This window comes from Ornithorhynchus anatinus, chromosome 8 (assembly GCF_004115215.2).
Source record: "Ornithorhynchus anatinus isolate Pmale09 chromosome 8, mOrnAna1.pri.v4, whole genome shotgun sequence".
NCBI lineage: Eukaryota > Metazoa > Chordata > Mammalia > Monotremata > Ornithorhynchidae > Ornithorhynchus > Ornithorhynchus anatinus.
The window spans coordinates 52,129,637-52,143,951 of NC_041735.1; the positions used below are offsets into that span (position 1 = coordinate 52,129,637).

At 41.4% G+C, this 14,315-nt stretch overlaps 1 protein-coding gene across 3 annotated transcripts in view; it reads right to left on the reverse strand.

Moving 5' to 3' along the window:
• SNRK (SNF related kinase) overlaps window positions 1-14,315 on the reverse strand; it is a 46,093-nt gene continuing 31,778 nt past the window's right edge. For 2 of the 3 annotated variants that reach the window (XM_029070113.2, XM_001508658.5), the window contains exons 3-6: window positions 9,175-9,316; window positions 7,842-8,054; window positions 6,763-6,897; window positions 2,695-3,913 (exon numbers count right to left, since the gene is read on the reverse strand). In XM_029070113.2, coding sequence (XP_028925946.1) covers window positions 2,695-3,913; window positions 6,763-6,897; window positions 7,842-8,054; window positions 9,175-9,316 — 1,709 coding nt within the window. Of the gene's footprint in view, window positions 3,914-6,762; window positions 6,898-7,841; window positions 8,055-9,174; window positions 9,317-14,315 lie in introns of all 3 variants that reach the window. The other variant, XM_039912949.1, reaches the window with a different exon arrangement.

The window sequence follows — 14,315 nt, forward strand, 5'->3', positions numbered from 1 at the left end:
TTTATGTGTCGAACACCAAGATGTCATTTTTATTAGTTGAATTTTTTTTTCCATTTCTGTCACACATTTGTGAATGTTTATACATGAAGAAAGTCAAACAGCGCTGGAAGCAACTGACAAGATCAGCTGATATTCCTGTACCCTCTTAACACTCAGCGATTCTTGCTTGGTGGGGAAAAAAAAAATCTCGAGTTCAATTCTGTTTCACTAGATCTGTTCATGTTCACGGCTAGTCTTAAAATTCTGTCAAGATTGTCACATCTTAAATACAGTTAGAGAATTGCTAGAGGTACATAATTTTATATATACACACACATACAGAAAAATACAAGACTAATTGTTTTTCCACAATATTTAATTTATACACTACTGTAACTATATGCAACTTTTAAAGACAGATTAAGGGGTACAAGAAACAGTTTAGAGCAAGTAAATAGTTTGGTCCAATATTATCTTAATGTCATGGTTATTCTCTCCCTCCCTTTTACGTGACGACATACTAAGACATACAGCACATGCACAATCATTCACCTATGAACAAATGGAAAAAGACAACACTCAGACTAACATTTGTACATCAGAGGTTCAACCAACCATCCACAACTAATAAGGCTATTATACAGCTATGCAGCATAAATGGTCAACACTGCTGTTTCTAAAGTGAGCACCATATAGACATTTGTATATAAAAACCATCTGAAACAAAATACACATGGGGTTAGTTAAAAGGTGCCATTCCAAGGCTGTACATAAATCACAGGAAAAAGTATTTACAATACTTGGAAAAAACAGCTGCAACAAATACTTTATTGCCAATGCCCTTTATAAACTTCTCTCCTACTTAATACAGATGTTACGCTCACTACCGAATGTGAACCACACATCTTATTTCTGGCCCTTTTTTAAGATCCCTGCTCAAGAATTTCCAGCAAATATGTTCTATGGCTTCACCCACACATCTATTCTTGTAGCTTTCCATTTTATGAATATCACACTGAACTAGAGCTGTAGCTTCAAACTTATCTAGGTCTAGAAAATAAAATACGTGAGTTAATGATCATTTACTTGGTTGAGTAAGTATACTGTGCAATTCAGAAATCGGAGTAAAATAGCCTATTCTAATGGTAGCAGAATCAGTGTGTGTACTCGAGAAATGCAGTGTAGTTGATCATTTCAGACCTGTTCCAAGATGCTCAACAGTGTAAACGAACGCCCTCAGCCAATCCTCCGCCTGTCTGGGTGCTGCCCCGTCCCCTCGCCACCGTTTCCGGCGCCTTGCTCTTAAGACCGCCCCCTTCCCAAGTGCCCAGCATGAAAAAAATGCCACTCTTGCCCACTCCAAAATTCGAGATTCTACATTAACAAAATGCCACAGAGGTTAGTTACCTGGTCAAAAGTAGTCTTTGTCCTGGAAGAGCTGAAAGCAAACGTCCCCTTACTGTCGTTACTTTGGCAAGGAGACGGAGCTAAAACACAAAAGCCTCTAGCACTGAAGCACGTAGAAAGGGATTTTTTTTTCTTCCGGCGGGTTTCAAAAACTCGCCAAATTTTCAAAGAAGACAGAGTTAGAGAACAGAACGGAATGGAAGGACCAGGACCTGGTAAAAACAGGAATAGACCATGATCCCTTAGAAATCCCTCCCTAGAGCCAGAGTCCTTCCTATTTTACACTACCACAAGTGTTATCCCAACGAAAAGCTGTACCCCAGTTTCGAAAAGCCTTTAATTGCTGCCTGAAGTCTAAATCTAAGGGTTCTATTTATCATAAACATTCAAATATTTTTGTCGAGAGGAACCCTGTGGCGTGCTGATGGAAGCAATTCCCCATCTTTGACTCTTCTGTCAAGATTGTAAACTCCCAGACGTAAGGTTAAGACTTCTTTTTTTGTCACATTACAAAAATAAGATTGTCTGCTCATAGCATTTGACACATTACTCGGAAGGAGGTTGGGGAGGTGGGGAGAAGCTGCCTGACACATCTAGCTTCTTTAGCTCACCTACTGCCAAGACAACGGAATCTTTTCGGCTTGCTTTTGAGCCACAATTTTATCCGTCTCGTACGTAGCTTAAGACAAACAGGTGTGGGTTAAATCAGAGTGTGAATGAGATCACTAATTTTCAGTGCATCTTTGCTTTGTACAAGCCTTGGAACATCTGAAAGCTCCCTCGAGAGTTTTCAGCATCAAAACATTATTGCTTTGGTTCAGTTTCAGACACAAAGAAGTAGCCACAGATCACAGAGTTTCCAAATCACAGAAGGTCAGAACAAGAATGAACATTTCACCAGGAAACAGAAGCGTTTTCTCTAGATTAAGTGCAGAACATGAAACTTCTAAGTGCTCCATTTACAATAGGCTCCAGATATACATTTTTTTAATTTCTTTAATCCAGATCTTTCATATTAAAATTATAAAGGTAGAAATTACACAATAAAATAGAGACTATTCTGTTGGAAAAGAAAAGTGAATTGGCTAGCAGCATGCACAAGGACCATGCGTTGTCACCTCATCAAGCAAACAAATTAAAATGTAATAAATAACTGCTCATAAAGCCCACTTTAAAATATTAAGACAACAAAAGGGGGTTGGGGGCGGCGGGTGGGGGGAAATACAGTGAAATAAGGTGTTCACAGCTCTGAACAGGAAGAATGGTGTTGTCAAGTACGGTAGATTCAGCTACTCAGTCAAGTCCCTGTCAAATGACTTGACAACAACTGGTCTGACTGGAGGTACACAGCAGCCCCTCCTTGGGATTCCGCTGAATGTTCACAGATATCGTCTTTTCACAGAGAGGTAGTTGTAGCACGTTGTTTCTCAAGTTCTTGCTCTTTATCCGTTCCAACCCACTTGCGGCGTCCGCCATGTGGTCAGAGAAGAACTTTATGCCGCCCAGAGCCGGCGCCCGGTTGGCATTCCCGGTGGAACCGATGCACATTTTCCACGTGGACTTCTCTTGGACTTTCACGCTGGAAAACGACAGATTGTTTTGAGGATCGATAATGTACCTCGTGCTGCCGTGAAGCTGTGAGCCGAGGCAGAGGCTCATCAGTTTAAGGCTTTCGACCAGCTCCCCGGCACTGCGGGTCGACAACTGCATGGCGTTTGCGGGCCCGGCGCAGCGCCGGGTGGTGCCGGACGTGTTGTTCGTGCTGCCCCCGGAGCTGCCGGAGGGGCTCCCCCCGCCTTTGTTGTTGTCGCTCGGGCTGGTTTTGTCCACGCCTCCGTTGGCGTTGCTCGGCTTGCTCTGGCCGCCGCCGTCCCCCTGGTTCCCGGGGGGCCCTTCGCTGCTGTCCCGCCTGTGCCACGAGTACGTGAACCCGCTGTCTTTATCCAGGCGCCTCCTGCTCTCCGAGTCGTCGTCGCTCGTTTCCGAGCTGCTGCAACTGGACCCTCGGCCCTGGCTTTTCCGGCGGTGGTACCGTTTGTGAACTGTCCCGGGGGAGGCGATGTTCATTTTTAGCCTGCTCAGTTTGGGAGGCAAGTTTTCATCCATGTCGAATTCATCATCCGACTCCCCTTCTTCAAAGATCTGATTGAGGACCGGCGCGCTCTTCCTGGAAGTCAGTCTGTTGGTCACGGACGGCTTCCGCCGTAAAACCACTTGAGTGGAGAGGGACATGGGTTTCTTGTCCTCCTCTTCCTCCTCCTCGTCTTCCTCTACCCTGAAGAGACACTTCCGCCCGCTAGTGGTGGGTTTTAAGCTCACTGACGGGACCACGGAGAGCGCTGGCCCAGCTAGTTCGGGGAGATCCTCTTTCTTCCCCGTGTCGCCCAGCGCTTTATTCCGGTGGCCATTAAGGACGCTGTCGGCCGTGCGAGCTGGAGACTGAGGAACAGTTGCGTGGGACAGAGGAGTAGCTGTGAGGTCGTCTTCGAGGTCCTGGGGTACATCAATTCTGGTTGGCCACGACTGCCTACACGAGAGATTACAAAGAAGGAAACTTTCATAAGTGGAGACTCCAAAAACAAAACTAGACAGACAGGAAGCAGGTTATAAAAAAAAACCCATGGATTTCACAGTCCAGCTGGACACTTAGGAAGTACCAATAAGAGAAACTTAAAAAATGAACAGCGGAATACCCTTACCTTGGAAGTGAGGTTCAATTTTAGATGGTTTAAGGCCTAACTAAAAGGAAAAATGGCTTTTTAAAATCAGTTTCATATTACATCCAAATACCCTCAAACACAAAAGGGGTGGGAGCTGAAGTCTCCATCATATTCGTCCTTGTGTTCAATTAGACAGAATCGAAACCAACAATTCAACAAGTTGGCATTTGTACGAACGCCACGTAAGGTAATTTTATAGCATGGACAGTTAACCATTTAAATCCTGAAAAGAGTAATAACCATTTATATATTTAAATAAATGCTGTTCTCAATAAAAGTTAAACCGTATAGAACACTGACCAACACACCCTCACTTTAATTCATCCCAACCAGCTATGTGGTAATTAGAGGGCTGACTGCAGCCCTGTCTTTATGCTTAGGGATTGCAGGAGGGGCTTGGAAATCAGGGTCTGACAGGCGTCTCCCTACCACCATCACTGTAGAAGACCTGCTCCCTGGGAAAACCATTCCATTTTGGCAGATAATTCAAAAGCTCCAAGAGAGCCACCGACAAGGAGCTAAATTCTTGCCCTGTGCTGCCATTCTGTTAAAAACTTATTAACAAAGAGAATATACTGTACTTTGTAACCAGTGAATTTAAGATCCGCAACAGAATTTTCAAGGACTAAACTCTCATAGTACTATTATTGATAGTAGCGAGGTTTAGCGTCTAAAGAACGATTCCTATATTTTTAACAATCTTACAAAATGGCATACTTAATTTCACTTTATAACTTTCAGTAATGATTTGAAGTGGATAATCTGGCTCTGAAATTGTGAACCCATTTTTCAAAGCATAATAGGAGACATGTTTCGAGTCTGAGACTACTCAATTTTATTGTTTTCCCCACAAAACTTCCAGGCAAAAATCTATGGTAGGTCATTTTAAGCATTACACTGGATTTTTACAAGACCACCTCCGTATTCAATCCCTCAGGTTCCCCACAAACAAACATTCCGGGCCTCCCCTGCCGGCTCACTTCAGTCCTCTCAATCATCCTCTCATCCGTCTTCCTCCAGAAGAGAACAAAGTACCACCTTCCATTTGCAGGTGGAAGTTCTGAAGGCCCAGAAATACAATCAACGCTGGGTGCAAGAGTGCAATACTCCAATCAGTCCAGGCCTCCGATTGCTGCCTTCTCTGCATTCATTCAATAGTATTTATTGAGCGCTTCCTATGTGCAGAGCACTGTACTAAGCACTTGGAATGTACAAATCGGTAACAGAGACAATCCCTGCCCTTTGACGGGCTTACAGTCTAATCGAACTTAGCTGGGTTACGTAGGTCCCAAAGTGTGACTGCACTATGCGGCACATTTTCCAGTAGATTTACACGACAGCCCTGAGACTTCAGAACCAAAAACTGTCCCGAAGGGGTTGATCATAATCATAGGGATATGCGCAGTTCACGAACCACTAGTTAGGGTCCTTTCAAAAACTTGCCCTGACCATGCAGAGTCTAAAGAGAAGTCAAAATTACATTGTAAATCAATCCCTAGCCCCTCAACTTTTCCCCTCCCCTGTTCCTCGCGGTGTTCCAGCTCCCCTCCTCCCTCTGGCACAGATCCAAGGACACAGCTAGATGGTGGATGGCGGTGGTGTGGGAGGGGACCATGTCACCATCACAGGTATCTTCTAAACACACAGACACCATCAATTGGGTTTAATTTTGCAGAAGCTTTAAAACAGAATGTGAATGCCAAATACATCTTCCCATCTGATCTCAAATTAGAACCTGATTTCCCAAGCAACACATATATGCTTTCAACTCCCCACTTAATGCTGTCACATCCCAAGAAATAAACAATTCATTACTTTCTGAACATATGATGGGGCACTAGGGTTTTCTTGTTCTTTCACAGCACCATTTTCTATTTTCATGTACATTAATTCAAACACCAAAAACAGGATTTTCATATTCATCACATAAAGACCCCAAACCACCAGGAACCTTGCAAGGCTACTGAAATCTAAATGCCTTCTATAGCGATGATCAAGTTTTTCCGGCTGTGATTTCATTTCCTTGAAGGAAAAGTCTCAAAGGTTATACCGGCTTTCATCTTAAGAAATCTGCAGGAACGCCAAAGAGAAGCAAGCATACTCCCTTCACATTTGCTGGAATGAAAGGGTTCGTGTTTCAACATCGACAACATCCCAAGGAGAGGTAGTTGTTTTTCCCATACTATTGAACCCCGGTGAGTTAAACTGACTCATCAAAGACTACCCAGGCGTACACTGGCAGAATCGGCAATTGGCCCTGCAGTGGCCCAAGCCCCAGTCACGCTGAACTAGCCCGTTCTGTAAGGCCCAAGATACTGTCAATAGAAAAACCACATTTACAAGATAAACCAAATGAACCTTCTAACCTCGCCTCGCTGGTGGGCGGGGGTTGATAAAGTATGAGATCCACAAGAGCTCTGTGAAATATGAACTGCATGAAGGCATTTGAGAATCTGGTTATCAAACCATTATATAAATCACATGCTGCTTCTGCACAGAAAGTACAGGTTCAAGCTAGAAATTCATAGGTTTTCATGTGTGGCCCTTCTTTTCATCTATCCTTTTGGAACAAGCAGTTTGGCAAGAAAGAGAAACAGAAGATCACAATTTCAAAATATAAAACTTACTAAATCAGTGAAGATTTTTTTTTCCTCACCTAAACTGGGCTTTGATGTTGCTAGGGCTAGCAGATCGGGTTTGTATTTCTTTCTCTTGTTTTTCTCTCAGGATCCTCTCAGCCAGCAAGAAGTAAGTAGCTGTGATGTGATTGTACTTGTTAGTTTCCAGAGCCCTAAGGAAAACAAAATGAAATGAAATCTAACATGTCAATGTAAGTGGAGAATTTACCATGCCTCTCACAGCATGTAAAAGTGCCTGAAAATGAAAATTAAAAGTCTTTGCCTTGACAGATTACTTTGATCAGAAAGTAGACAAATCAAATAATGTAACCTGAATAGGTCATTTAGAAGATATTTAAGCACCTGTGAATTAGGGCAAGCTAAAAAAAAATATGCCATATTTAGGTGACAATAACAAACTCTGTTCTCCAAGAATAGTTTATCTTGCTGGAAAATGTTGAAGCAACAGGGAAACCAAAGGAAAAAAAAACTTCACTCAGTTTGCTACTTTTTTTCTGTTCTAAAACTGTCACACCCTGCCAAGTTTAAGACAAAATACTGCTTTACTGAAACAACTGCGCAAGTGCTTCCCCTGTCAGTGGAAAAAGAAAATCTGAAATTGTGATGCTATTGAAGACCACAATCTTTATAAAACAAAATGCTTACAATTTCTATATTAGATAGGCACCCTTAATTTTGCAGTGAAAATATTGGACTTTTAATCAAATTTATGAACTTTTCTAATAGTCCTGATTTGCTGTATCAATGACATTGTAATTTGGCTGTCTTGCCTGACACTGGTAATTCTATCAGAAGGCCTGACTAAAACTAATATTTACAAAAAGACAGTGGCTGAAGCACAAATTAATTTTCTAATGAAATCAGATTGATGATTAAGTGCACCAGTTACCAGATTTTTTTTAAAAACCTAACAGATTTGATTAGGTTATAATAGATCAACCAGCTCTGACGGGGGAGCATTAAACTTGAATACTGACACGTGAATGACTTATAGCCCCTCTTCCGTATATATAAAAAAGCAGACATCAGTTTTAAGACTAAGTAAATAACAACGGACTAATACTGTAAGCAAAAGAAATGGAAAACGGCAACTTACTCCACAATTGTATCTCGATCAGCTATATCACCAAGGACCATGCGCTGTATTATACTGTTATGTTCCTCTTCGGAGAGGTTTTTGTACGACACGAGAGGGATGTTGTACTTTGTGGCAGGGGATGGGTCAACCCCTAGAAGCCATGGATGGTTTTCAATTTCCTCTAAAGAGGCTCTTCGCTTTGGGTCCCTCTGCAACATTCGTGTAATCAGGCTGAAAAGAAGAAACGGGCTAGATATGAGAAGTGCTAGAAAGCAAACGATTTATTCAGTATCCTTATATATCTGTCACCAGTCTCCCCCTTTTTATTTTTAGATTATGAGCCCCATGAGGGTCAGGGGCTCTATCTAATTCCCACCTGTTTATTCTTTCCCAGTCCTTATAGTACAGTGCTATCCATTCAGTAAGTGCTTAATACTATTACTACTGGGAAAAGTTAGGTTTGACCCTGCCTCTTCAAACGAGTCTCTGAAGTACGCTCAGAAAAAACAACAAATATCTTAAATTTAGTAGATAAAAAACTGAAAACCAAAACTTCAAAAAAAAATTAAAACATGCTGCTATGCCAAATCCTGCAATTAAGCAAGTGCATCAAGCTTCTTTCATTAACTTGAATCCTCTGCCCACCTAATTCCCAGTGGGAAATGGAATGGGGCAGAGTCTCCAAGAAGGGGATGGGGAGGTAGGGTGGGGTTGACACTTTTAAATAACTGCCTTATAAGTGCATGAAACTATAAAACCAAGTAGCATCATTTCTTAATCCCGTGTTCATTAAAAACATTTTACAGCAATTCAAGCAAACTATCCCTTTTCAAGGAAAAAACAATTGGCTTACACCATAACTCAAAACTGGCAAAAATATGTTTCTGTCAGAGAAAGACAGGCAAGGAATTCCATAAGCGAAGGCTCAGTACAGAAAATGTCCTGCCCATGGCCCCTAAAGAGGGAATATGGTGCCTATTAAGCAGGCACCTCCTGACAGATTTTAATTTCTGAAGAAGAGGGAGAGTGAATCTTTTAAGGTTAAGAGCAAAACTAGATAGAGTTTTATGGACCATAACCTATTGTTTGAGTGGAATTACCTATATGTACATATCCATAATTTATTTATATTAATGTCTGCCTCCCCCTCTAGACTGTAAACCACTTGTGGGCAGGGAACATGTCCTGTCCTCTCCCATGCTCTTACTGCACTGCTCTGCACACAGTAACCACTCAATAAATACCACTGATTGACTGAACTAATACGGGGTTAGCCCTACATCTCACTGGTATGAGATCTTCTTTGCCTAGCTGAGCAAAAGCCACAATATTCAATCACATTTGGACTTACTCTTTACATTCTTTGGATACATGAGACGGAACTGTATATTTGCAGTCCATGATCATAGTCAAGGTTTCACTATCATTTGCCTCTTGGAATGGTGGCTGGCCACAAACCAACATGAAAAGGATGACTCCCAAACTCCATATATCTGAAAATTGAAATAAATATGAAAAAACACGTTTGAAAAGTTGACAAAATAAAAACAGTACCACAAAAGAAGCTATCCACGGCACAGCAGAACACTGGTTCTTCAGTATATATAACCTTAGACTCACTATAGCTTCTACCTATCAAAGAGCCCAAAGCTTCTTCAGATCTCTCTGGTCTGCCCAACATCTCTGGAGATGTAAAAGGAACTGCCTCCATTTTAGATGGCAAAACTGAGGCAAAGGCAACAAACAATTTGTCCCATGTCACACAGTTATTTAGTTGCAGAGTTGGAATTAGAACCCAAGATTCCTATCAAGCTCCCTTTCCATTATGCTAGGCAGCAAAACCTACGCTGAGAATACTGACTTGGCATTAATTGCCTATTCATTCAAGAAATGGATAAGTACTTAAACACTTCCCTTAATGCAGTCTGGCAAGTAAAAACCCAATTAGGAGCCTACTGCTCTGCTATTCCAGTACAGTGCCAATTTTCTGTCTTTCCCCTACTGTACTTCTAAATCATAAATGAATGAAAAAGTCACAGAAATGCAGGAAACTTACCTTCAACTTTTGTTCTTCACTGATCTTTGACCGGATTTTGGAACAGATTCAATTTGAGAAACTATGCTAGAGATACTAATCTCCCAGAAGGCACCCAACCACTGTCCCCCCTTAGAAATCCATTTCCATTTACTAAGAGAAATTACACCCAAATCAAATAATTCCCTAAATTACCCTTTTAGATGTATCCTGAGCTTAACAGCTGTGGAAATACCACAGAAGTATCACCTTTGGTCAATTAGTATTGAAAGTCCTTGTTGTGTTCTTTCCTATGTAAACTATGTCATTAATGGTAAATCACTTCCGTATTTTCTCCAAGAAAACTCTATGGATTCACTACCAGAACTATTACAGATGGAGAGTGGGGCATTCTGGAAGAGATGTGTCCATGGTGTAGGTATGGGTTGGAAACAACTTGACTACATAAGACAAGATAAACTATGTGGTGCAATTTATTTTTCTCAGTTAAACTGACAATGTGCCATATCTCCCCAGTATGGGCCTTCAGAGGTAGTGCCTTATAGATATTTACAAATGTCCCCATACTGATGATTTTCCTAGAAAGACAAGACTACTTGGAAGGGGCTCTTGGGTGTATTTTTATTTTCAATCTAAAGAACACAATGCACACTTTAAATGAAACTGACAAATCTACACACAGAGTCCAAAAAACCTCCAGTTGCTACTTTCCCGTGGTTCCTCAATCACTAGGTCTTCTTGCCAAGAAAAATCTCATTCATTTTTTACAGATGGCTTAATAAAACTCTGTAAATATGTAAAAATATTCAAAAATAAATATTTGTTCCCCTCTTATCATTTTACACAAAAGTCATAAAATTTGAAAGTTTTTTTTAAAAAAACCAAAAACAAGTCTCTATTATTACTTACAGCTTTGTGAAAGCCAACTTTAAAAAATTCCATTGGAAACTTCTAGCTTTAGGATTTTTGTGTTAATATCTTATCCGTTCCAATGGAAAAACCAAATTGCCCAATATATGAAAATTTTCTCAAATGTAAATGAATACTCTGAAACCAAAGTCACTGACTTAGAACAACTTTCTGAGCTAAGCATGCAACCATTTCTCTCAAAGTATCGTGATGTAAATGCTTCAGTTTGAAATTAAAAGAATCCATATCTTCAAAATATGTGACACAATTAAGGTTTACATATAAATTTCTGCAAAAATCCATGGTGCCTCAAGTTAATTTATCCAATACTGAGTCACTGTGGAATAAAAATTAGTGAAATAAAAATCTCAAATGGATAATTAAATCAGTTTAAGTCATTTTTCACGCTTTCAAACAAGGTATTTAAAGTGAGTCCCTCAGTTCTATATGCATTCTTTCCTTTTAGGAAGAATGTTATGAGAGAATGCTCTGCTTCCTTGAGGCAGAGTATGAAACATCAAATTCTCATTGCATTTTTTTTTTTTTTTACAAGTTCTACAATTAGTGAGTTTTAGCAGACTTTCTGATGTTTCTCCACATTAAGAAAGCACATGAATGGTACCCACTTGTTCTAACTTGTTCAGGCAGCACTCCGTGATGACCAATCCACCCATAAATATACTGTTCAGAAATTTACGTGAATCAGTAACTTTACCGAGAAAATTGAAACCATCAGGTGACCTCTGCAGAATCTCCCTTGCTCCTTTCCAGTTCCTCCCTCTTTAACCCTTCTTCAACTCGCCCATCTCACCCAGAAGTATCTCACGAGATTTCCTGCATCTCCTGCTTCCTCTCAAAATCCACCCCCTTCACCTTCACACTCCATCCCATCCCACCTTTCCCCCTCCTTTTTTCCCTCCCTGACAACCATCTTCAACCGTTCACTCCCCAATAGCTTTCACCTAAATGCTTCCAAAAATGCTCATGACTCCCCTATCCTAAAACAAACCTCCCTGATCCCATTGCTCCCTCCAGTTATCTCCCCATGTCCCTCCTGCCATTCCTCTCCAAAGTCCTTGAGTAGGCTGCTTACATCTCCACTTCTCCAATTCTCTCCTTGACCCACTTCCAACCCAGCTTCCGCCCCCTTCACGCCACAGAAACTACCCTCTCAAAGGTCAGCAATGATCTCCTTCTTGCCAAATCCAGCGGCATTTACTCCATCCTAATCCTCCTCAAACTCTCAGCTGCCTCTGACAATGTCAACTACCCCATTCTCCTGGAAACATCCAATCTTTGCTTCACTCCCACTGTCCTCTCCTGGTGGTCCTCCTATTTCTCTGGCCACTCATTCTTAGTCTCTTTCACAGGTTCCTCTGCCTCCCACCCACTAACTGTGGGAGTCCCCTCAAGGCTCACTTCTGGGTCCCCTTCTATTCTCCATATAAACCCACTCCCTTGGAGGACCCATTCGCTCCCACGGCTTCAAGTACCAACTCTGTGCAGGTGAAAATCCCAAATCTGCAGCTCCAGCTCTGACCTCTCTCCTTCTCCGCAGTCTCACATTTCCTCCTGCCTTCAGGACATCTACTTTGAGTGTCTGGCTAACACCTCAAGCTTAACATGTCCAAAACTGAACTCCTTAATCTTCCCACCCAAACCCTGCCCTCCTCCTGATTTTCCCATCACTGGGAAACCTTACCTTTATTGTTGACTCATCTCTCTCATTCATCCCACATATTCAATCTGTCACAAAAACCTGTCAGTTCAACCTTCACAACATCACTAAAATCTGCCCTTTCCTCTTCATCCTAACTGCACCCATCTTAATCCAAGTGTTTACTCTCCCCAACCCTGACTACTACATCAAGCACTGGAGAAGCAGTGTGGCTTAGTGGAAAGAGCCTGGGCTTGGGAGTCAGAGGTTGTGGGTTTTAATCCCAGCTCCACCACTTCTCAGCTTTGTGACTTGGGGCAAGTCACTTAACTTCCCAGTTACCTCATCTGTAAAATGGGGATTAAGACTGTGAGCCCACGTGGGACAATCTGATTATCTTGTTTCTATCTCCGTGCTTAGAAGAGTGCTTGGCACATAGTAAGCGCTTAACAAATGCCATCATTATTTTATTATTATCAGCCTCCTTGCTGACCTCCCTGCCTCCTGCCTCTCTCCACTCCAATCCTTACTTCACTCTGTTGCCCATATTATTTTTCTACAAAAATGTTCAGGCCATGTTTCTCCACTCAAGAATTTCCAGTGATTGCCCATCCACCTCCACATCACAGAAACCAATTCCTTACCATCAGCTTTAAACCAATCACCTTGACCTCTCCTACTTTACCTCACTGCTTTCCTACTACAACCCAACCCACACACTTCGCTCCTCTAATGGCAACCTACTACTGCACCTCAATCTCGTCTATCTCGCCACCGACCTCTCGCCCATGTCCCCCCACTGGCCTGAAATACTCTCACTCTTTATATCACTTTCACCACCTTCTAAGCCTTACTTAAAAGCACATCTCCAAGAGGCCTTCCCTCACTAAGCCTCATTTCTTCTTCTCCCATTCCCTTCTGTCACCATCGCACCCTTTATTCGCCCCTCAGTCTCACAGCTCTTATGTCCGAATCCGTAATTTATTTACTTATATTAATGTCTGTCTCTGCCTCTAGACGTAAGCTCATTACGGGCAGGGAAAATGTCTACCAACTCTGACATACTGTACCCTCCCAAGCGATTAGTACAGTGTTCTGTACTCAGTAATTGCTCGATAAATATGACTGACTGATCCTACTTCTAAATCATATTAGTAAAATATCGCAGTTGTCCTACCCAAGTTTATTCAAACTCTTGCAACATGTGGCTGCTGTCACAATGCTCACAAAAAAAGACAGGGAAGGGTTTATCTAAAAATGTTTCTGCAATAATCCAGTTCTCCTGATATTGATGTTTTGGGACAAATCACTTCTTAGGGCTTCTATAATTCTTTCTGGTATACAAAATTTATCTAGCTTGTGTATGACTTGCTGTGGGGATGGAAAATTCTCAAATGCTGAAGTAACATATTTCAATCAATCTATGGCACTGACTGAGTACCTACTGGGTGCGAAGCACTGTACTAAGTACGAGGATCAATTATTTCTATCTCTCCTCTCTAAAACCTGAGCAAATCATTCCTGAGTCATAAAACTGTCAATTCTATCACTTCTGAACCTATTTTATCAGAACTCATGCACATATGCACTCAATTATTTATTTTGATGACTTAAGTTATAAATATTCTTATGTTTCTCTCCCCAGTTAGAGTGTAACCTCTACGTGTGGGCTGGGAATGTTTCACTTCTTTTTTCTGTATTGCCCAGGTGCCTAGTACTGTGCATTGCAGCAAGTGGGTGCTTAATAAATATTACTTCTACAACTTAAGCAGGTGGTTCAAATGAATTTAAGATAAACAAACTTTGGGACATCCTCTATAAAAGTATTACTTTCCAAAGTAAATACACAGATTCTCAACTGACGTATATCTATACATAGAATTCCAGATAT